General features: G+C 51.0%; 1 protein-coding gene across 3 annotated transcripts in view; it reads left to right on the top strand.

Annotated features, from left to right (window-relative positions):
* LOC139265241 (gamma-aminobutyric acid receptor subunit gamma-4-like) overlaps nucleotides 1-17710 on the top strand; it is a 707225-nt gene extending 689515 nt beyond the window's left edge. For 2 of the 3 annotated variants that reach the window (XM_070882172.1, XM_070882171.1), the window contains exons 8-9: nucleotides 234-433; nucleotides 17432-17710. In XM_070882172.1, the coding sequence (XP_070738273.1) occupies nucleotides 234-433; nucleotides 17432-17710 (479 nt within the window). The remainder of the gene's footprint in view (nucleotides 1-233; nucleotides 434-17431) is intronic. The other variant, XM_070882173.1, reaches the window with a different exon arrangement.
* The last annotated feature ends 6463 nt before the right edge of the window (nucleotides 17711-24173 follow it).

Genomic DNA, 24173 nt, shown 5'->3' with positions numbered 1-24173 from the left:
TACTGCAGTCAATGGTAATACCTAGACATCCCACCCTAACTAAAATCAACCAACAGCACAAGGTGAGGATCAAAGTCGTGATCTTCTTGTTCCCTGCTTTTCCCCATGGAGTCACTGGGTGAACTAGTGAGGTGCAGTGTGTGAGTACCGGGAGCTTTAGTATTGACAGCAGAGCTTCCTGAAGAGGTCAGCTCTTTAAAAGTTTGCGTTTAATATTTTTTGTGTTTTTGCAGGGATCACCACCGTGCTGACCATGACAACACTCAGCACTATCTCCCGGAAGGCTCTGCCCAAAGTCTCCTACATCACCGCCATGGACCTCTTCGTCTCCGTCTGCTTCATCTTTGTCTTTGCAGCGCTCATGGAGTACGCTACCCTCAACTACCTTGTAGGGACCAAGAGGCCCAACCCCTCAAAACGCAAACTCAAACCTGTACGTTTCTAATAACCTGCCCTCTGATACTTTTACCATCCCCAAACAGCTCATTCTTCCCAAATAATGTCTATGGCCAAGTGGATTGATTGATTTGTACTCAAAGAACAGAAAACAATTGTGAATGATTGGGTTGGGTTTGGTTAGGTTGGGACTGGAAGCCTCTGTAACTTGCAGTGGACAAGTTACCAAGTGCACTCATGCATATGCACGCACACATGCACACGCATATACATGCACTCACACATGTGGGCATGCATGCACACATGGACACACGGAAGCACGCCCACATGCACAGATGCACCACGAAATCATAGGGCTAATGCAGTGATTTTCCATCCACTAATTCCCATGTGATTCCTCGTAGTGTGCAGTTTGGCACTGTAACCTTTCAGAATGGTCAGGTAGAGTGCTGGTAATCACAGCACAGTGTTACAGGGTGACTGGCAACTGTACCGAACCACTGGTGCACATGAGGCAGTGGAGGGGTGACAAATGCAATACCAAATGTGTGCCAGTTACCCTGGGTACTTTCAACGGACCAGCACTGGAGGCTCAGTATATTGGTGCAGCGTGAATGTGTGAACCTCATTCATCGTATGAACGGTTTGCAAATTAAGGCAGGTCTTCCCTACACCACATTGCCTATCGAAGCACCCAAATCACAACCGGGGTCATTCTGATCTTTTTGCAGGGGTGGAAAATAGGCGGAATTGGATGGCCCATCCCAGAGGAAATTAAACGTGTGTTTACCTTACTATACACAATCTATTTTTAAGTATAAACCATTTTATCTACTTTAAATACATAGTTAAATAAGTAAACAAATAAATATTCAGAGTCATTAATTACAAAATAATTTGAAATTAAGCTAAAATTCATCTAAAAAATATAATGCAGACCCCGTGTCTCTATTAGTTCTAGAATAAGTTAGTGCTAATGCATAAATAAACAAATATTAGCAATAGCAGCACAGGCAGTGTGTCGGGACTGCAGTATGTGGGACTGTGTGGACAGTGAGACTGTCCCGGATTGCCACACTTGGAGGAAATGTCTCTGTCTTGAATCACTCCAGCTCAGAGTTGGGAGGAGGAGGAATATCTCAATAATTTTCAGTCACACCTTTGAAGAAAGCACAGCTGCAGGATAGGGCAAGTGTGACTATCAGTCAGGAGGGTACAGAGAACCTTGGAGAGGTACGAAAGGAGCTTCTGCAGACACTGGTCCTATACAACAGGTAACTGTTAGTATCTGTGAGGATAACAGGGTTCAGAGTTGATAGCCAGAATGATAACCACAGCATTGTGGAGCAGTCCAAGGGTTAAAAGAGCAGAATAGAAATAGAAACCTTACATTCATCGTAGATGTAATAATTATCACAGAATCATTAAATGATACAGCACAGAAAGAAGCCATTCGGCCCATCATACCTGTGTTGTCTCTTTGAAAGAGCTATCCAAATGTTTCTACTCCCTTGCTCTTTCTCCATAACCCTGCAATTTTGTCTCTTCAAGCATTTATCCAATTCCATCTTGAAAGTTCCGATTGAATCTGCTTCCAACACCCTTTCAGGCAGCGCGTTCCAGATCATAACAACTCGCTGTGTAAAAAAAAATTCACCTCTGGTTCTTTTGCCAATTATCTTAACCCTGTGTCCTCTGGTTACTGACCCTTCTAACCCTGGAATCTGTTTCTCATTATATACCCTATTAAAGCCCCTCATGATTTTGAACACATCTGCTAAATCTCCTCTCAACCTTCTCAGCTCTAAAGAGAATAGTTTCTCCAGTCTTTCCACGTAATTGAAGGCCCTCATCCCTGACACCATTCGAGAAAATCTCATCTGCACCTTGTCTAAGGCCTTGACATCCTCCCTAAAGTGTGGTGTCCAGAATTGGACACAATACTCCAGCTGGGGCTGAACCAGTGATTTATAAGTGTTTAGCATAACGTCCATTCAGTATGCCTTCTTAAACCTTTTCAACTTGTCCTGCTACCTTCAACGATTTGTCTACCTCGAGTGCACCCCCAGCTGTTCCTGCACCCTCTTTAAAATTCTACCTTTTAATCCATTCTTCCGACCAAAGTTAATCTCTTCACATTTCTCTACATTGAATTTAATCTGCCACCTGTCTGCCCATTTCGCCAGTCCGTCTATGTCCTCCTGAAGTCTATTCCTATGATCCTCATTGTTTATTACAGTTCATAGTTTCATGTCATCTGCAAACTTTGAAATTACGCTCTGTATACCCGGGAGAGTCGGAGCGCGGGAGAGTCTGAGTTCAGGAGATCGGAGAGTTTGGTAGGCCACAGAGGTCGGTCATTCAGGAGGCCGCAGAGGTCGGTGACTTCGGGAGGTCGGCGAGTCGGTAGGCCCTGTGAGGTCAGCGAGTCGGTAGGACCTGTGAGGTCAGTGAGTCAGTAGGCCCTGTGAGGTCAGCGAGTCAGTAGGCCCTGTGAGGTCAGCGAGTCAGTAGGCCCTGTGAGGTCGGCGAGTCGGTAGGCCCTGTGAGGTCGGCGAGTCGGTAGGCCCTGTGAGGTCAGTGAGTCGGTAGGCCCTGTGAGGTCAGCGAGTCGGTAGGCCCTGTGAGGTCAGCAAGTCAGTAGGCCCTGTGAGGTCAGCAAGTCAGTAGGCCCTGTGAGGTCAGCGAATCGGTAGACCCTGTGAGGTCAGCGAGTCAGTAGGCCCTGTCAGGTCAGCGAGTCGGTAGGCCCTGTGAGGTCAGTGAGTCAGTAGGCCCTGTGAGGTCAGCGAGTCAGTAGGCCCTGTGAGGTCAGCGAGTCAGTAGGCCCTGTGAGGTCAGCGAGTCAGTAGGCCCTGTAAGGTCGGTGAGTCGGAAGGCCCTGTGAGGTCAGCGAGTCAGTAGGCCCTGTGAGGTCAGCGAGTCAGTAGGCCCTGTGAGGTCAGCGAGTCAGTAGGCCCTGTGAGGTCAGCGAGTCAGTAGGCCCTGTGAGGTCAGCGAGTCGGTAGGACCTGTGAGGTCAGCGAGTCAGTAGGCCCTGTGAGGTCAGCGAGTCAGTAGGACCTGTGAGGTCAGCGAGTCAGTAGGCACTGTGAGGTCGGCGAGTCAGTAGGCCCTGTGAGGTCGGTGAGTCGGAAGGCCCTGTGAGGTCAGCGAGTCAGTAGGCCCTGTGAGGTCGGCGAGTCAGTAGGCCCTGTGAGGTCGGCGAGTCAGTAGGCCCTGTGAGGTCAGCGAGTCGGTAGGCCCTGTGAGGTCAGCGAGTCAGTAGGCCCTGTGAGGTCAGCGAGTCAGTAGGCCCTGTAAGGTCGGTGAGTCGGAAGGCCCTGTGAGGTCGGTGAGTCGGTAGGCCCTGTGAGGTCAGCGAGTCAGTAGGCCCTGTGAGGTCAGCGAGTCAGTAGGCCCTGTGAGGTCAGCGAGTCAGTAGGCCCTGTAAGGTCGGTGAGTCGGAAGGCCCTGTGAGGTCAGCGAGTCAGTAGGCCCTGTGAGGTCAGCGAGTCAGTAGGCCCTGTGAGGTCAGCGAGTCAGTAGGCCCTGTGAGGTCAGCGAGTCAGTAGGCCCTGTAAGGTCGGTGAGTCGGAAGTCCCTGTGAGGTTAGTGAGTCAGTAGGCCCTGTGAGGTCAGCGAGTCAGTAGGCCCTGTGAGGTCAGCGAGTCAGTAGGCCCTGTGAGATCAGCGAGTCAGTAGGATCTGTAAGGTCAGCGAGTCGGTAGGACCTGTGAGGTCAGCGAGTCGGTAGGACCTGTGAGGTCAGCGAGTCAGTAGGCCCTGTGAGGTCAGCGAGTCAGTAGGCCCTGTGAGGTCAGCGAGTCAGTAGGCCCTGTGAGGTCAGCGAGCCAGTAGGCCCTGTGAGGTCAGCGAGTCAGTAGGACCTGTAAGGTCAGCGAGTCGGTAGGACCTGTGAGGTCGGTGAGTCGGTAGGACCTGTGAGGTCAGCGAGTCAGTAGGCCCTGTGAGGTCGGTGAGTCGGTAGGACCTGTGAGGTCGGTGAGTCGGTAGGTCCTGTGAGGTCAGCGAGTCAGTAGTCCCTGTGAGGTCGGTGAGTCGGAAGGCCCTGTGAGGTCAGCGAGTCAGTAGGCCCTGTGAGGTCAGCGAGTCAGTAGGCCCTGTGAGGTCGGTGAGTCGGAAGGCCCTGTGAGGTCAGCGAGTCAGTAGGCCCTGTGAGGTCAGCGAGTCAGTAGGCCCTGTAAGGTCGGTGAGTCGGAAGGCCCTGTGAGGTCAGCGAGTCGGTAGGACCTGTGAGGTCAGCGAGTCAGTAGGCCCTGTAAGGTCGGTGAGTCAGTAGGCCCTGTGAGGTCAGCGGGTCGGTAGGACCTGTGAGGTCAGCGAGTCAGTAGGCCCTGTGAGGTCAGCGAGTCAGTAGGCCCTGTGAGGTCAGCGAGTCAGTAGGCCCTGTGAGGTCGGCGAGTCAGTAGGCCCTGTGAGGTCAGCGAGTCAGTAGGCCCTGTAAGGTCGGTGAGTCGGTAGGCCCTGTGAGGTCAGCGAGTCAGTAGGCCCTGTGAGGTCAGCGAGTCAGTAGGCCCTGTGAGGTCGGTGAGTCGGAAGGCCCTGTGAGGTCAGCGAGTCAGTAGGCCCTGTGAGGTCGGCGAGTCATTAGGCCCTGTGAGGTCAGCGAGTCAGTAGGCCCTGTGAGGTCAGCGAGTCAGTAGGCCCTGTGAGGTCAGCGAGTCAGTAGGCCCTGTGAGGTCGGTGAGTCGGAAGGCCCTGTGAGGTCAGCGAGTCAGTAGGCCCTGTAAGGTCAGCGAGTCAGTAGGCCCTGTGAGGTCGGTGAGTCGGTAGGCCCTGTGAGGTCAGCGAGTCAGTAGGCCCTGTAAGGTCAGCGAGTCAGTAGGCCCTGTGAGGTCAGCGAGTCAGTAGGCCCTGTAAGGTCAGCGAGTCAGAAGGCCCTGTGAGGTCAGCGAGTCAGTAGGCCCTGTGAGGTCAGCGAGTCAGTAGGCCCTGTGAGGTCAGCGAGTCAGTAGGCCCTGTGAGGTCGGTGAGTCGGAAGGCCCTGTGAGGTCAGCGAGTCAGTAGGCCCTGTAAGGTCAGCGAGTCAGTAGGCCCTGTGAGGTCAGCGAGTCAGTAGGCCCTGTAAGGTCAGCGAGTCAGAAGGCCCTGTGAGGTCAGCGAGTCAGTAGGACCTGTGAGGTCAGCGAGTCAGTAGGCCCTGTGAGGTCAGCGAGTCGGTAGGCCCTGTGAGGTCAGCGAGTCAGTAGGCCCTGTGAGGTCAGCGAATCAGTAGGACCTGTGAGGTCAGCGAGTCAGTAGGCCCTGTGAGGTCAGCGAGTCAGTAGGCCCTGTGAGGTCAGCGAGTCAGTAGGCCCTGTGAGGTCAGCGAGTCAGTAGGACCTGTAAGGTCAGAGAGTTGGTAGGACCTGTAAGGTCGGTGAGTCGGTAGGCCCTGTGAGGTCGGTGAGTCGGTAGGCCCTGTGAGGTCAGCGAGTCGGTAGGACCTGTAAGGTCGGTTAGTCGGAAGGCCCTGTGAGGTCAGCGAGTCGGTAGGCCCTGTGAGGTCAGCGAGTCAGTAGGACCTGTGAGGTCAGCGAGTCGGTAGGACCTGTGAGGTCAGCGAGTCGGTAGGACTTGTGAGGTCAGCGAGTCGGTAGGACCTGTGAGGTCAGCGAGTCGGTAGGACCTGTGAGGTCAGCGAGTCGGTAGGACCTGTGAGGTCAGCGAGTCGGTAGGACCTGTGAGGTCAGCGAGTCAGTAGGACCTGTGAGGTCAGCGAGTCGGTAGGACCTGTGAGGTCAGTGAGTCGGTAGGCCCTGTGAGGTCAGCGAGTCGGTAGGCCCTGTGAGGTCAGCGAGTCGGTAGGCCCTGTGAGGTCAGCGAGTCGGTAGGCCCTGTGAGGTCAGCGAGTCGGTAGGCCCTGTGAGGTCAGCGAGTCGGTAGACCCTGTGAGGTCGGTGAGTCGGAAGGCCCTGTGAGGTCAGCGAGTCAGTAGGCCCTGTGAGGTCAGCGAGTCGGTAGGCCCTGTGAGGTCAGCGAGTCGGTAGGCCCTGTGAGGTCAGCGAGTCGGTAGGCCCTGTGAGGTCAGCGAGTCGGTAGACCCTGTGAGGTCGGTGAGTCGGAAGGCCCTGTGAGGTCAGCGAGTCGGTAGGCCCTGTGAGGTCAGCGAGTCAGTAGGCCCTGTGAGGTCAGCGAGTCGGTAGGCCCTGTGAGGTCAGCGAGTCGGTAGACCCTGTGAGGTCGGTGAGTCGGAAGGCCCTGTGAGGTCAGCGAGTCGGTAGGCCCTGTGAGGTCAGCGAGTCAGTAGGCCCTGTAAGGTCGGCGAGTCGGGAGTTCGGAGGCTGGGAGTTCGGAGATCGGTGAGGTGAGTTGGTAAGTAGCTCTCTTTTCTCTATTTCTTTTTAAGTAGGTTAGAAGTTCAGAGGCCGAAAGATCGGGAGGCCACAAAGGTCGATGAGGTGAGTTGGTGAGTAGCTCTCTTTTCTCTATTTCTTTTTAAGTAGATTTTAAACTAGGTAAGGCTAACTAGAGGGATGGCAGTGCAGCTCAGTCCCATGGAGTGCACATCCTGCAGCATGTGGGAAGTCCTGGATGTTTCGCGTAGCCTAGACGACCATGTGTGCAGGAGATGTCTCCGCGTTTCAGAGCTTGAACAGCGGATGGAGTCAATACGATGCATCCGCGAGGCTGAGAACTACGTGGATAGCACGTTTCAGGAGGTGGTCACCCCGCAGCTTAAAGGCATGCACGCAGAGGAGAAGTGTGCTAGGCAGGTAGCGCAGGAGTCCCCCCGTGAGTCCATCTTGCTTTCAAACCGATACTCACTTCTAATGATGTTGCCTCTGGGGAGTGCAGCCAGAGCCAATTCCAAGGCACCACGGGTGGCTCAGCTACACAGGGGGGAGGGACAAAGAACAAAAGAGCCCTAGTGATAGGGGATTCTAGAGTTAGGGGAACAGACAGGCATTTCTGCGGACATAGACGTGACTCCCGAATGGTTTTGTGCCTCCCTGGTGCCAAGGTCAAGGATGTCACAGAGCGGACGCAGGGCATCCTGTGGGGGTGGTGGGGAGGTTGAGGAGGGTAAACAGCTAGAGGTCGTGGTTCATATGGGAACCAACGACATAGGTAAAATAAGGATGAGGTCCTACAGGCAGAATTTAGGGAGCTAGGAAGAAAATTAAAGGGTAGGACCTCAAAGGTAGTAATCTCCGGGTTACTACCGGAGCCACGTGCTAATGAGTATAAGAATAGAAGAATAGAGAGGATGAACACGTGGCTGGAAAGTCAGTGTAGGAGGGAGGGCTTTAAATTCTTGAGGCATTGGGACCGCTTCTGGGGGAGATGGGACCTGTACAAACCGGACGGGTTGCACTTCAACAGCGCCGGGACCAATATCCTCACGGGGAGTTTTGCTGGTGCTGTTGGGGAGAGTTTAAACTAGCGTGGCAGGGGGATGGGAATTTGAGAACTAATTCAAAAGGGAAAGAAGTAAAGCAGAAATTGGATAGCAAGAATCTTAAACGCGAATCTGTAAGACAGAGGAAACAAGGCTTAGTATGTAGTAAGCAAGGAGGTCTTCCTGTGCTGAATGGTATATACTTTAATGCAAGGAGTATAGTGAATAAGGCAAATGGGCTCAGAGCACTGGTAGACACTTGGGAGTATGACATTATAGCCATTACAGAAACAAGGCTTAAAGAAGGTCAGGTTTGGCAGATCAATATTCCTGGCTACAGGATTTTTAGACAAGATAGAGAGGGGGGTAAAAAGTGTGGGGGGTGGGTATCGCTGTACTGATTAAAGAAACTATCACAGCGATGAGGAGGGATGATATGTTAGAGGGATCATCAAATGAGACCACATGGGTCAAATTGAAAAATAAAAAAGGGGCGATCACACTGCTGGGTATGAATTATAGACCCCCAAACAGTGGGAGGGAGATAGAGGAGCAAATATGTAGGCAAATTGCTGTGAAATCTAAAAACCATAGGGTAGTAATAGTAGGGGATTTTAATTATCCAAATATTGATTGGGACAAATATAGCGTGAAGGATATAGAGGGTGCGGAATTCTTGAAATGCATTCAAGAGAACTTGTTTAGTCAGTATGTAGCAAGCCCAACACGAGAGGGGGCGGTCTTGGATTTAGTTTTGGGGAATGAAGCTGGGCAGGTTGAAGGGGTATTAGTGGGTGAGCACTTGGGTGCCAGTGACCGTAATTCAGTCAGATTCAAGCTGGATATGGATAAGGATAAGAATAGGCCTGGAATAAAAGTTCCGAATTGGGGAAAAGCTAATTTTGTTAAGTTAAGTAGTGATTTGGCCATAATAGACTGGAAACAGCTACTTGTGGGTAAATCAGTGTCGGAACAGTGGGAGGCATTCAAGGAGGAGATCTGGAAGGCTCAGGCCAAACATGTGCCCTTAAAGAAAAAGGGTGGGAATAATAATTCTAGAGCCCCCTGGATGTCTAGGGACTTACAGGGGAGGATTAAGAAAAAAAGGGACGTTTATGTCATATACCAACAGCTAAATACTTTAGAATCTTTAGAGGAATATAGAAAGTTAAGAGGTAAAATTAAAAAGGATATTAGGAATGCTAAGAGAGAGCACTAGAAATTCTTGGCCAGTAAAATTAAGGAAAATCCTAAGATGTTCTATAAATATATTAAGAGTAAGAGGGTAACGAAAGAAAGGGTAGGGCCTATTAGAGACCGCGAGGGTAATCTTTGTGTGGAGGCGGTAGATGTTGGTAGGGTTCTTAACAAATACTCTGCATCTGTTTTCACAAAGGAAAAGGTAATGCAGATACTGCTATTGAGGAGGAGTGTGATATTCTGGATGAAATAAATATAGTGAGAGAGGAAGTATCAAGGGGTTTAGCAGCTTTAAAAGTAGATAAGTCCCCAGGCCTGGATGAAATGCATCCCAGGTTGTTGAGCGAAGTAAAAGAGGAAATAGCGGAGGCCTTGACCATCATTTTCCAGTCCTCTTTGGATCTGGGCATGGTGCCGGAGGATTGGAGGACTGCTAATGTAGTACCCTTGTTTAAGAAGGGAGAAAGGGATAGGCCGAGTAATTACAGGCCTGTCAGCCTAACCTCAGTGGTGGGGAAATTATTGGAAAAAATCCTGAAAGACAGGATAAATCCACATTTGGGAAGGCAAGGATTAATTAGGGACAGTCAGCACAGATTTGTTAAGGGAAGATCTTTGACTAACCTGATTAAATTTTTTGAGGAGGTAACCAAGAGGGTCGATGTGGGTAGTGCGTATAATGTAGTATATATGGACTTTAGCAAGGCTTTTGATAAGGTCCCACATGGTAGACTGGTCATGAAGGTTAAATCCTATGGGATACAGGGCAAAATGGCAAGTTGGAACCAAAATTGGCTTGGAGGTAGGAAGCAAAGGGTAATGATTGATGGATGTTTTTGTGACTGGAAGGATGTTTCCAGTGGGGTTCAGCAGGGCTCAGTACTGGGTCCCTTGCTTTTTGCGGTATATATCAATGATTTAGATTTGAATATAGGGAGTATGATTAAGAAGTTTGCAGACGACACTAAAATTGGCTGTGTGGTTGATAATGAAGAGGAAAGTCATGGGCTGCAGGAGGATACAATACTGGTCAGGTGGGCAGAACAGTGGCAAATGGAATTTAATTCAGAGAAGTGTGAGGTGATGCATTTTGGGAGGGCTAATAAGGAAAGGGTGTAGTGTAGATGAACAAAGGGACCTTGGAGTGCTTGTCCACAGATCCCTGAAAGTAGCAGGCCAGGTGGATAAGGTGGTTAAGAAGGCATACGGAATGCTTGCCTTTATTGGCCAAGACATAGAATATAAGAGCAGGGAGGTTATGCTTAAATTGTATAATACTTTGGTTAGGCCACAGCTGGAGTACTGCGTGCAGTTCTGCTCGCTGTATTATAGGAAGGACGGGATTGCACTGGAGAGGGTACAGAGGAGATTTGCTCGGATGCTGCCTGGAATGGAGAATCTTAGTTATGAGGACAGATTGGATAGGCTGGGTTTGTTCTCATTGGAACAGGGGAGATTGAGAGGAGACCTCATCGAGGTGTACAAAATATTGAGGAGCCTGGACATAGTGGATAGTAAGGGTCTATTTCCATTGGTGGAGGGGGCTATTACGAGGGGGCATAGTTTTAAGGTGGTTGGTGGAAGGCTTAGAGGGGATTTGAGGGGGGGCTTCTTTACGCAGAGGGTTGTGGGGATCTGGAACTCGCTGCCTGGAAGAATGGTGGATGCAGAAACCCTCACCACTTTTAAGAGATGGTTGGATGGGCACTTAAAGTGCAGTAACCTGCAGGGTTACGGACCTAGAGCTGGTAATTGGGATTAGACTGGATAACCTTTTGTTGGACGGTGCAGATATAATGGTAAGTACTACAGGGAATCAGATATGGCCAGGGTGATTTCCTGGACTAGTTTCGATCGCCTGGATGGGTCGGAGAGGAATTTTCCCAGATTTTTTCTCCCTAAATTGGCCTGGGTTTTTATCTGGTTTTTGCCTCTCCCAAGAGATCACATGGCTCCGGTTGGGGTGGAGTGTAGAATGTTTCAGTATAAGGGGTGTCGCAGTTGTGTGAGACGGACTGGTTGGGCTGGGTGCTCTTTGCCTTTCCGTCATTGATCATGGGTTTATATGTAACCTTCAGGGCTGCTGACCGAGGGCCGTGCGGCTCTTTGTCGGCCGGAGGGGACACGATGGGCCAAAATGGCCTTCTTCTACGCTGTAAATTTCTATGTTTGTATGTTTCTTTTCTATAGCCAATCCTGGTCATTAATATATATGAAAAAGAGCAGTGGTCACAAAAACCCCACAGGAAAAGTCCAACCCTGGCTAAAAAGCAAAGTTAATAATAGTATTAAATAAAAGGAATGTTGCCAAAAAGAGTAGTAATGCTGAGGATTGGAAGGATTTTAGACTTCAGTATAGGAGGACCAAGAAATTGATAGAGAAAAAGACAATAGAATATGAGAGTAAATTAGTGAGAGACATAAAAACAGACAGTAAAAGCTTCTACAGGTATGTAAAAAGTAAAAGATTCACGAAAGTAAATGTGGGTCCCTTACAGGCTGAGACAGGATAATGGGGAATAAGGAAATGGCAGAGAAATTAAACAAATACTTGATGTCAGTCTTCACAGAAGAAGACACAAAAACCATGCCTGAAATAATGGGGAACTAAGTGTCCAGCGAGAATGAGGAACTGAAAGAAATTATTATTATTAAAATATAGCACTGGAGGAATTAATGGGACTGAAGCCAATAAATCCCCTGGACCTGATGGCCAGGGGATTTGAAAGAGGTGGCTATTGAGATAGTGGATGCATTGGTTGTTATCTTCCAAAACTCCATAGATTCTAGAACGGTTCCTGCGGATTGGAAGGTAGCAAATATAATCCTACTATTAAAGAAAGGAGGGAGAGAGAGAAAATGGGGAACTACAAACCAGTTAGCCTGATATCAGTTGTAGGGAAAATGCTAGAATCTATTATTAAGGATGTGGTAACAGGGCACTTGGAAAGTAATAATAGGATTTGGGAGAGTCAACATGGATTTATGAAAGGGAAATCATGTTTGACAAATCTGTCAGAATTGTTTGAGGTTGTAACCAGCAGGATAGATAAGGGGGAACCAGTGAATGTGGTGTATTTGGATTTTAAGAAGGCATTCGATAAGGTGCTACACAAGAGGTTATTGAACAAAATTAGGGCTCATGGGATTGGGGGTAATATACTAGCATGGATTGAGGATTGATTAATGGACAGAAAACAGAGAGTAAGAATAAACGGGTCATTTTTGGGTTGACAGGCTGTAACTAGTGGGGTACCACAAGGATCGGTGCTTGGGCCTCAGCTATTCACAATCTATATCAATGATTTTGATGAGGGCACCAAATGTAATATATCCAAGTTTGCTGATGATACACACCAGGTGGGAATGTAAGTTGTGAGGAGGATGCAAAGAGGTTTCAAGGGGATATAGACAGGCTAAGTGAGTGGGCAAGAACATGGCAAATGGAATATAATGTGGATAAATGTGAAGTTATCCACTTTGGTAGGGAAAATAGAAAAGCAGAGTATTTTTTAAATGGTGGAAGATTGAGAAATGTTGGTGTTCAGAGGTGTCCTTCTATACGAATTACTATAAATTAAACAATTAAGAAAGCAAATGGTATGGCCTTTATTACAAGAGAATTTGAGTATTAGAGTAAAGACGTCTTACTGCAATTATAGGGCCCTGGTGAGACCACACCTGGAGTATTGTGTACAGTTCTGGTCTCCTTACCTAAGGAAGGATTTACTTGCCATTGAGGGAGTGCAACGAAGGTTCACCAGACTGATTCCTGGGATGGGGTATTGTCCTATGAGGAGAGATTGAGTAGACTAGACCTATATTCCCTCGAGTTTAGAAGAATGAGAGGTGATCTCATTGAAACATACAAAATTCCTACAGGGCTTGACATGGTAGATGCTGGGAGGATGTTTCCCCCGGGCTGGGGAGTCTAGAACCAGGGGTCACAGTCTCAGAATAAGGGGTCGGCCATTTAGGACTGAGATGAGGAGAAACTCCTTCACTCAGAGGGATGCCCTATTTTTGTGTATGTGCATGTGCACGTAATAGAGCAAAACAAAGTAACACAGAACGGCCTAAGTATTCTGTAATCTGCTCATTTGGAATACTTCATACCACCTCATAGTGGAAGGGAAGTGGAGGAAGAAATATGTCAGCAAATCTATGAAATGAATAAAAGATATAGAGTAATAATACTGAGAGGCTTCTACATACAAATAAACTGGCAAGAAATGTCAGGGAAAGAGGACAAGGGGAAGATTTTACAGTGTGTTCAGGACTTCTTTCTTACCCAGTATGTAAAAAGCCCAACAAGAGAGAGAGCACTGTTGTGTCTAGTACTTGAATCAGAATAAATAAGAGAAGTTTGCAGAGGGGAACATCTAGGCAATAGCAATCATAACATAATAAGATAACGATTGAGAAGGACATAAGTAAGACAAAGACCAAATAATAGATTGGAAAGAAAGCTAATTTTACAGGGATAAGAATGAAACTTTGGAAGATAAATGGAAAAAAAATGATGGACAAAGAAATAAAACAGCAGTGAGAAATATTTTTAAGATGATAAATAGACTTCAGGAGAAATATATTCCACTAAAAACAAGAACAAACTAACCTATAATGAAAGCCCAGGGATGAATAAAGAGATAAGGATAAGATTGAAACTAGTGGAAAAGGCAGACATTAAATGCACAGACAATAAAGGAGAGGATGACAAAAGGGAAGATGAAGAGGTTCGAAAGAAATAAAAAAAGATTAGGAAAGTAAAGCAGAACGATGAAATTTAATTATCAACGAATATAAAGAAATAGTAAAGTATTCCACAGATACATAAATAACAAACAGGAACCCAGGACTGGGACAGGGCCACTGAGGGACACACCATAAACCCACGGCCAATGACGGCAAAATGGCAGAAATATTGCAGAATTATTTTGCTTCAGTATTTACCAGGGAGACTAACAGGGTGGACATGACATTAGGAGAGAGCAAAAAAGATATGAGATTTAAGAGAGAAGGGCAGGAGATAATTGATAAACGAATCAAACTTAGAGAGTTGGTCCTGATGGATTACATGGACGCAGATTAAAGACGTTAGGGAAGAGCTAGCAGGGGCACAGTTACATATATATAAAATATATACATTCATTAGAATCCAAAGGATTATGGACTGCTAATGTGATTTCTATATTTTAAAAAGGGAGATAGAATAAGTCCAGGGAACTATGGACCATTTAGCTTAACTTCAGAGGTAGGAAAGGTAGTGGAAACTTTACCCAAAGGTGTAATAGAAAAACATCGAGGAACTGAAAATATAATAGAGTAGTCAGCATGGATTTGAACAGGGAAGGTGATGCTTTACCAAACTTAATATATTCTTTAAAGAAGTGAAAGAAAGAGTGGACAAGGATAGTGCAGTAGATGTAATATATTTGGATTTTCAAAAGGCCTTCGATAAGGTACCACTTAGTAGATACATGACCAAGGTCAGAGCATGTGGAGTTTTGTGCTCAGTGGATAGCACTCTCTCTCACCTGAGGCAGCAGGTTGTAGGTTCACGTCCACTCCAGAGACTTGAGCACAAAGTCTAGGCTGACACTCCAGTGCAGTGCTGAGGGAGAGCACCAAGGCCCCATCTGCTCTCTCAGGTGGACTTAAAAGATCCCATGGCATTATTCAAAGAAGAGTAGGGGAGTTCTCTCCAGTGTCAGGGCCAATATGTGTCTGCTTTTATCCCAATTTTAACTTCTTGTGCCCATTCCAGACAGCTCCTGCCAAGTGGTTGCCATCAGCACAAGCCCAACACAATGGATGAGTTGTTTATCGATGATCAAGACAGACTAATAAATTGCTTACTGCTCTTGGTTGTCGGGGAAAGAAACTTCAGAGCCCCAGCTCATTACTACTTTAGCATAATTCGCCTCAGTGCTGTTGTGTGAGTTAACTTTGCCACAAAAGCCCAACATGTAAATGTTACGATTGTCCATATCCTTCCCAGTGTGCTGTCAATGCACTGAGAATGGAAAATCACCTGTTCTGGCTCAGGCTGGGGTAGAAATTGGTTTTGACCCATTTCTGGTCCTGAATCCAGCTCAAAATTGGTCCTTGGGCCTGATTGTTATTACGTGGGCAAGCTGTCAGAGCCTGCCAAGCCTCCACCAGAAGCCCACTCCTTCTCTAAAGGTGAATATCAGGCCACTTGCCTCAATCGGGGGAAAGTCCCCAGGGGGGGAGTGGCTACAGGGGGAGGGGGGAGGGAGTGCAGTGGGGGGGGGGAGAGTGCAATGGGGGGGGAGGGGAGTGCAGTGGGGGGGTGGGGAGTGCAGTGGGAGGGAGGGGGAATGCAGTGGGAGGGAGGGGGAGTGCAGTGGGAGGGAGGGGAGAGCAGTGGGGGGGGAGGGGAGTGCAGTGGGGGGGAGGGGGAATGCTGTGGGGGGGCAGGAGAAGTGCAGTGGAGGGGGGAGGTGAGGGGGAGAGGAGGGGGAGGGGAGTGCAGTGGGAGGGGAGGGTAGTGCAGTGGGGGAGGGGATCGGGAGTGCAGTGTGTCGGGGGGAAGGAGGATGGTTATGGGGGGGGGCACTCCTGATCGACCAGGCCCCACAGCCACGATTTCCCTTTGATTAGTGTTGCGGGAGCCTGTGATTGATCCCGAGCCATCCAGGCCCAGGCTCTTGCTCTGCTCAGAGCCAACCAACTCAGGCAAGGGGACCGAAAACATCCCTTAGGACCCACATTTTCCGGGCATCTGTTCGAGGCACCTGCCAGGGTTGCCTGAGAAACGGAGCTGGTGAATTTAGCACCGGCTCAAACCTCTGTACTGATCGGGCACTGACGGTCCCATCACTAAACGGCAGGTCTGCATGGGTGTAAAATAGGCACAACAATGGTGAATGTAGGTCCTGGAGTGTCCGAATCTGTACCTCGTTTATGAGGGGCAAGAAGGAGATGAAAGAGCTGAAAACCACAGTACTGAAACAAAAAAGTCTTGCATTTATATAGCACCTTTCACGACCACCGGACGTCTCAAAGCGCCTTACAGCCAATTAAGTTCTTTTGGAGTGTAATCACTGTTGTAACGTGGGAAACGCAGCAGCCAAATTGCGCACAGCAAGCTCCCACAAACAGCAATGTGATAGTGACCAGATAATCTGTTTTTGTTATGTTGATTGAGGGATAAATATTGGCCCCAGGACACCGGGGATAACTCCCCTGCTCTTCGAAATAGTGCCATGGGATCTTTTACATCCACCTGAGAGGGCAGACGGAGCCTCGGTTTAACGTCTCATCTGAAAGACGGCCCCTCCGACAGTGCAGCACTCCACTGGAATGTCAGCCTAGATCTTTTGTGCTCAAGTTCCTGGAGTGGGACTTGAACCCACAATCTCCTGACTCAGAGGCGAGAGAGTGTACTACCCACTGAGCCACGGTTGACACTAATGAGGCATTTTGTGGATGTGGGTCACTGACAATCTACATTACCATGCCCACAACTCTGGCTGGTCTTGTCTTTGAGCTCTGGGACATGGGTGTGACTGCGGCCCACCAGAGAGAGGCAGATTGATGGCGGCGAGGTTGGTCCATCTGGTCTTGGGGAGGGGGAAGCAATCAGCCAGCTTCACACCCCTGATTGCGGTGACACCCCTGAGAATGCGGATGTGTGCACATTGGAGGAGAAATGTACGGGGGCCCAGCTCTGAGTCCACCTGCCGTTCACTCTTCACCGTCTGAGCCCACATGTGAAGAATGGTCACCTTAAAGTGCAGGGGGCGTAGTGGGCTGTGCAAATCACCGATTTGAGGAGAGAAGCATAGCGAGTGTCAAAGTGAAGGTGGGAAGGGTCATTGTCATCAGGAGCCTATAGCACGGACTTGATTCTGCGTTCTCCCCCGTACCACCCTGGGTTTATTATGTCGGGCCCTGGTGAGACCACACCTGGAGTACTGTGTACAGTTTGGGTCTCCTTACCTAAGGAAGGATATATTTGCCATAGAGGGAGTGCAACGAAGGTTCACCAGACTGATTCCTGGGATGGGGGGATTGTCCTATGAGGAGAGATTGAGCAGACTAGGCCAATATTCTCTAGAGTTTAGAAGACTGAGAGGTGATCTCATTGAAACATACACAGTTCTTACAGGGCTTGACAGGGTAGATGCAGGGAGGATGTTTCCCCTGGGCTGGGGAGTCTAGAACCAGGGGTCACAGACTCAGGATAAGGGGTCGGCCATTTAGGACTGAGATGAAGAGGAATTTCTTCACTCAGAGGGTGGTGAATCTTTCGAATTCTTTGTGCAAGAGGGCTGGGGAGGCTCAGTCTTTGGGTATATTCAAAGCTGAGATCAATGGATTTTTGATTATTAAGGGAAACTGGGGACACTGCAGGAAAGTGGACTTGAGGTAGAAGATCAGCCATGATCTGATTGAATGGCGGAGCAGGCTCGAGGGGCCGAATGGACGACTCCTGCTCCTAATTCTATGTTCTTATTTTTTCTGCGATGTGGTCTTTTGCAGGACGCCTGTGGGCCGGCCATGGAGCCTTGCTTCACCACAATCACCATGAACAACCTGGCCCAGTGGCAGGAGCCGGAGGACGAGATGCCCGACGACTGTCTGGAGGGCAAGGACTGCCAATCCTTCTTCTGCTGCATCGAGGATTGTCAGACCGGCACCTGGCGCAGGGGACGTATCCGTATCCATATCTCCCGGCTGGATTCCTACTCCCGGGTCTTCTTCCCCACCGCCTTTCTGCTCTTCAATCTCGTTTACTGGATCTCCTATCTCTACCTGTGACCCATTCCACCGCTGTACATTCACTGAAATAAAAGATCTTCCACTAATGGTGTGTCTCGGTGCTGTCTCTCTCCCCCCTCCCCTGAAGGTGCTGTCTCTCTCCCCCCTCCCCTGAAGGTGCTGTCTCTCTCCCCCCTCCCCCGAAGGTGCTGTCTCTCTCCCCCCTCCCCTGAAGGTGCTGACTCTCCCCCCTCCCCTGAAGGTGCTGACTCTCCCCCCTCCCCCGAAGGTGCTGACTCTCTCCCCCCCCTCCCCTGAAGGTGCTGACTCTCCCCCCCTCCCCCGAAGGTGCTGTCTCTCTCCCCCCTCCCCTGAAGGTGCTGACTCTCCCCCCTCCCCTGAAGGTGCTGACTCTCTCCCCCCTCCCCTGAAGGTGCTGACTCTCCCCCCTCCCCTGAAGGTGCTGACTCTCCCCCCCTCCCCCGAAGGTGCTGTCTCTCTCCCCCCTCCCCTGAAGGTGCTGACTCTCCCCCCTCCCCTGAAGGTGCTGACTCTCTCCCCCCTCCCCTGAAGGTGCTGACTCTCCCCCCTCCCCTGAAGGTGCTGACTCTCCCCCCTCCCCTGAAGGTGCTGACTCTCCCCCCTCCCCCGAAGGTGCTGACTCTCCCCCCTCCCCTGAAGGTGCTGACTCTCCCCCCTCCCCTGAAGGTGCTGACTCTCCCCCCTCCCCCGAAGGTGCTGACTCTCTCCCCCCTCCCCCGAAGGTGCTGACTCTCCCCCTCCCCCGAAGGTGCTGACTCTCTCCCCCCTCCCCCGAAGGTGCTGACTCTCCCCCCTCCCCCGAAGGTGCTGACTCTCCCCCCTCCCCCGAAGGTGCTGACTCTCTCCCCCCTCCCCCGAAGGTGCTGACTCTCCCCCCTCCCCTGAAGGTGCTGACTCTCCCCCCTCCCCCGAAGGTGCTGACTCTCCCCCCTCCCCCGAAGGTGCTGACTCTCCCCCCTCCCCCGAAGGTGCTGACTCTCTCCCCTCCCCTGAAGGTGCTGACTCTCCCCCCTCCCCCGAAGGTGCTGACTCTCCCCCCTCCCCCGAAGGTGCTGACTCTCCCTCCTCCCCTGAAGGTGCTGACTCTCCCCCCCTCCCCCGAAGGTGCTGACTCTCCCCCCTCCCCCGAAGGTGCTGACTCTCCCCCCTCCCCCGAAGGTGCTGACTCTCCCCCCTCCCCCGAAGGTGCTGACTCTCCCCCCTCCCCCGAAGGTGCTGACTCTCCCCCCCTCCCCCGAAGGTGCTGACTCTCCCTCCTCCCCCGAAGGTGCTGACTCTCCCCCTCCCCCCCGAAGGTGCTGACTCTCCCCCTCCCCCGAAGGTGCTGACTCTCCCCCCTCCCCCGAAGGTGCTGACTCTCCCTCCTCCCCCGAAGGTGCTGACTCTCCCCCTCCCCCGAAGGTGCTGACTCTCCCCCCTCCCCCGAAGGTGCTGACTCTCCCCCCTCCCCCGAAGGTGCTGACTCTCCCCCCTCCCCTGAAGGTGCTGACTCTCCCCCCTCCCCCTGAAGGTGCTGACTCTCCCCCCCCCTCCCCTGAAGGTGCTGACTCTCCCCCCTCCCCCGAAGCTGCTGACTCTCCCCCCTCCCCCGAAGGTACTGACTCTCCCCCCTCCCCCGAAGGTGCTGACTCTCTCCCCCCACCCCTGAAGGTGCTGACTCTCCCCCCTCCCCCGAAGGTACTGACTCTCCCCCCTCCCCTGAAGGTGCTGACTCTCCCCCCTCCCCCGAAGCTGCTGACTCTCCCCCTCCCCCGAAGCTGCTGACTCTCCCCCCCTCCCCCGAAGGTACTGAAACCCCCTCCCCCGAAGGTGCTGACTCTCCCCCCTCCCCCGAAGGTACTGACTCTCCCCCCTCCCCCGAAGGTGCTGACTCTCTCCCCCCACCCCTGAAGGTGCTGACTCTCCCCCCTCCCCCGAAGGTACTGACTCTCCCCCCTCCCCTGAAGGTGCTGACTCTCCCCCCTCCCCCGAAGCTGCTGACTCTCCCCCTCCCCCGAAGCTGCTGACTCTCCCCCTCCCCCGAAGGTGCTGAAACCCCCTCCCCCGAAGGTGCTGACTCTCCCCCCTCCCCCGAAGGTGCTGACTCTCCCCCCTCCCCTGAAGGTGCTGACTCTCCCCCCTCCCCCGAAGCTGCTGACTCTCCTCCCTCCCCCGAAGGTGCTGACTCTCCCCCCTCCCCTGAAGGTGCTGACTCTCCCCCCTCCCCCGAAGGTGCTGACTCTCCCCCCTCCCCTGAAGGTGCTGACTCTCCCCCCCTCCCCTGAAGGTGCTGACTCTCCCCCCTCCCCCGAAGCTGCTGACTCTCCCCCCTCCCCCGAAGCTGCTGACTCTCCCCCCTCCCCCGAAGATGCTGAACCCCCCTCCCCTGAAGGTGCTGACTCTCTCCCCTCCCCTGAAGGTGCTGACTCTCCCCCCTCCCCCGAAGCTGCTGACTCTCCCCCCTCCCCCGAAGCTGCTGACTCTCCCCCCTCCCCCGAAGATGCTGAACCCCCCTCCCCTGAAGGTGCTGACTCTCTCCCCCTCTCCCGAAGGTGCTGACTCTCCTCCCCTCCCCCGAAGATGCTGAACCCCCCTCCCCCGAAGCTGCTGACTCTCCCCCCTCCCCTGAAGGTGCTGACTCTCCCCCCTCCCCCATAGGTGCTGACTCTCCCCCCCTCCCCCGAAGATGCTGAACCCCCCTCCCCCGAAGCTGCTGACTCTCCCCCCTCCCCTGAAGGTGCTGACTCTCTCCCCTCCCTATTAAGGACCCAAAGGGTAATCTTCATGTAGAGGCAGAGGACATTGCAAAAGTACTTTGCATCAGTCTTCACACTGGAAACGGATGAGGTGAAGGTTACACTAAAAGAGGAGGGAGAATATGGACAGGATAGCAATTGATAGAGAAGACGTACTAACAAGCTTAGCATTACTGAAAGTTAGTAAGTCACTTGGTCTGGATGGAATGCATCCTCGGCTGCTGAAAGTAGCAGAAGTACTGGTCACAGTCTTTCAATCCCCATTCAATACAGGAGGGTTGCTCACGTTACACCACATTCCAGAAAGGGGAGAGGGATAGACTACAGGCCAGTCAGCTTCGGAAGTTATTGGAAGCCATTATTGGGGACAAAATAACATTTCATTTGGAAAGGTATGGGTTAATCAAGGAGAGCAAGCTTGGATTTGTGTCTGACTATCTCGATTGAATTGTTGGATGAGGTAACAGAGAAGGTTGATTAAGGTAGTGCAGTGGACGTTGTACATATGGATGTTTGGAAGGCATTTGACAAAGTGCCACACAGGAGGCGTGTTAAGGAGATGGAAGCCCATGGTATTAAGGGGAAACTTGTGGCATGGATTCAACATTGTCTCAGTGACGGGGAGCAAAGGGTGGTGGATGGATGTGTTTCAGACTGGGAGGGGGAGCGGCAGGGTGGTACTCCCCAAGGGTCAGTTTTGGGTCCATTACTCTGCAGTTTATAAATGACCTAGACTCAGGTGTAGGGAGCAGCATTTGGCAAAGTAGCAGACCATGATGAGGATAGTTATAGGATTCAGGGTGACAGAGACAGGATGGTGAAATGGACAGAAGCATGGCAGATGGAGTTCAATGTGGAGAGGATTGAAGTGATGCACTTTGGGAGGACTAATATGGAAAGAGATTCACCATCATCATCATCATCATAGGCAGTCCTGCAAAATCGAGGAAGACTTGCTTCCACTCTAAAAGTGAGTTCTCAGCTGACTGTACAGTCCAATACGAGAATTACAGTCTCTGTCACAGGTGGGTCAGTCAGTCGTTGAAGGAAAGGGTGGGTGGGACAGGTTTGTCGCACAATCCTTCCGCTGCCTGTGCTTGGTTTCTGCATGCTCTCGGCGATGAGACTCGAGGTGCTCAGCGCCCTCCCGGATTCAGTTCCTCCACTTAGGGGGGCGGTCTTTGGCCAGGAATTCCCAGGTGTCGGTGGGGATGTTGGATCTTATCAAGGAGGCTTTGAGGGTGTCCTTGAATTGTTTCCGCTGCCCACCTGGGGCTCGCTTGCCGTGTCGGAGCTCCGAGTCGAGCGCTTGCTTTGGGAGTCTCGTGTCGGGCAGGTGAACAATGTGGTCTGTCCAATGGAGCTGGTCGAGTGTGGTCAGTGCTTCAATGCTGAGGATATTGGCCTGAGCGAGAACACTGACATTTGTGCATCTATCCTCCCAGTGGATTTGCAGGAGCTTGCAGAGACAGCGCTGGTGGTACTTCTCCAGTGCTTTGAGGTGTCTACTGTGTATAGTCCACGTCTCTGAGCCATATAGGAGGGAGGGTATTACTACTGCCCTGTAGACCATGAGCTTAGTGCCAGGCATACTATACTATAAATGGTTCCCTTGTAACTGTTGAAGATCCTTAAAGGTGGCAGGGAAAGTGGTTGAAAAAGCATAGTTATTTATGTTTATAAATAGAGGAATAGAATATAAAAGCAAAGAGGCCATGCTAGAACATTATTCATCACTGCTTAGACCTCAGCTGGAGTATTGTGGACAGTGCTGGGCACTACAACACCAGGAAAGAAGTGAAATTATTAGAAAGGCTACAGAGGAGGTTTACCAGGATGTTACAAGGGATAAGGAGAGGTTGAAAAAGTTAGCACTCTAGGAACCTAATCGAGGTTTTCAAGATGATAAATGAGTTAAAATGTTCCATCTGGCAAGTGGGTCAATAACTAAAGATTTTAGATTCCAAATCATTGGCGAAAGATCTAACGGGGAGATAAGGAGTTTCACTGAGAGTTGTCGGGATCTGGAAAGGTGGTGGAAGTCGATTCCTTCAATAATTGTAACAGGGAGTTGGACAAGTGCTGGAGGATGAGGCACTTATCGCGGGGACATAATGCGGGGATGTGGGACTAAGCACATCTGCTCTTTCAAAGAGGCAGCACAGGTATGATGGGCTGAATGGCCTCCTCCTGCGCTGAAATTTTCTATGAGTTTATGGTAAGTTTTGTCAGGAGGAAGGATGTACAAGAGCAAGAAGAAGAAGCTTCAAGTGGTCCGAGGGAGCAGATCACTCTTCTGCCTTGATACTGGGATCCTTGTGTTTAAAGGTTATGGAGGAGAAATTGCATCGTTTGCGCCTCACGTTCGCACCCCCGTGGGCGCTGTCAGGGCGCAAGTGACTTCTCGCACGGAGCCGCTACCACCTCCCACAAAATTCCACAGGAGTTAGTGGAGGCGTAAAACAGTAACGCCCTGCTCCTGCCAGTAGCACCCCGGGCCGCTGCGTCGGCGATAACATCATCACCGGCGTGCGTCGTGACCTGTTTTCACACTGGAGCGAAACCTCGGTAGCGCCCCCGTGAGGCCACCGCCAGTCGGCGATGTCCGCAACTGCTTCGCGGGTCGCAAACCGGGCCGCACTCCGCTCCGGGCCAAAATTAAAGGCGAGGTGCAGCATGCAATTTTTTTCATGGCTGACTTACCAGTCAGGGCCTTGCCTTGTGGAATTTGCGGGGTCCGTAACGTGATGTTGCAGCCCGGTGCTCCGCTTCTGCTGCCACGGCACCCGGCTCCTCGGTGGTGAAGTGATGGCTCCTCGCCCCATTGCAACGTTCGCAGCGTGCCCTCCCCTTTAATGGAAGGGGAGGGCCCTATGCACCCACCAGCGTTTCGCGGCGCTCAACATAGCACTGGTAAATTCCCACAGTTAGCGCCCCGTCCTGCCCCCGAGTCAAAGTGCAGTGCACGCCATTACGCTTCACTTTCTCTCGGGGACGGTAACAGTTTTGTTGCCGGGGCGGGAAATCCGCGCCTGCTGCAGGAAGTCCTGCCTTGCCTCGGTTACCACCCCCAAATGGGGCGGTATCGAGTTTTGGCCCCGCTATGTATTGCTTCCTGCTGATGTAAACTATTTTAATGCTGTGTGCAATGTAAACCAATGAAGGTAACTTTAATTAATATACAGAGCGTGTGATGTTCTTTGGCTGGTTTCTGTCCTGGTTCACAAATCACTGAAATATCACTGGAACCCGACAGATTAGTTGGCACCCAAAGAGGGGCCTGACCTAGTCATGGGTGGGGAGAATCCTGTAAATATTATCGGAAAGGCTAATTAGGGAGCTGACAAATGCTTCAAATTACTGAGACTGGGGGAGCAAGCTACCAGAAATGCAACAAGCCTAATTCTAAATAAAACCGGAAAGAACAAATCACAGACTAATCGAAGGGAGAACAGAAATGGGCAGGGAATTGTATAGAGTTATTGAACAGGAGTGCAAAAAGATAGCTGAAAATAAAGTGAGTGGAACTGCTATTAAAAGTAAGTTAAACTATCTGTACAGCAATGCACACATTGTCTGTAATAAAACAGGGGAGCTGGGGGCAATCATACATTGTGAGCTGCTCTTTGCAGATCGCAGGTGCCATCTCCGACCATGCCCAACCTTAGCCTCCAATGACCTCAGCATTGGCCCTTGCCTTTAATGGAAGAAAGGGGCCTGTGAATCCAGCAGTGCTGCACGGGACA

Source organism: Pristiophorus japonicus, chromosome 6 (assembly GCF_044704955.1).
Source record: "Pristiophorus japonicus isolate sPriJap1 chromosome 6, sPriJap1.hap1, whole genome shotgun sequence".
Classification (NCBI taxonomy): Eukaryota; Metazoa; Chordata; class Chondrichthyes; family Pristiophoridae; genus Pristiophorus; species Pristiophorus japonicus.
The sequence above is the reverse complement of the archived record's forward strand: the minus strand, read 5'-3'. Positions and strand labels throughout refer to the sequence as shown.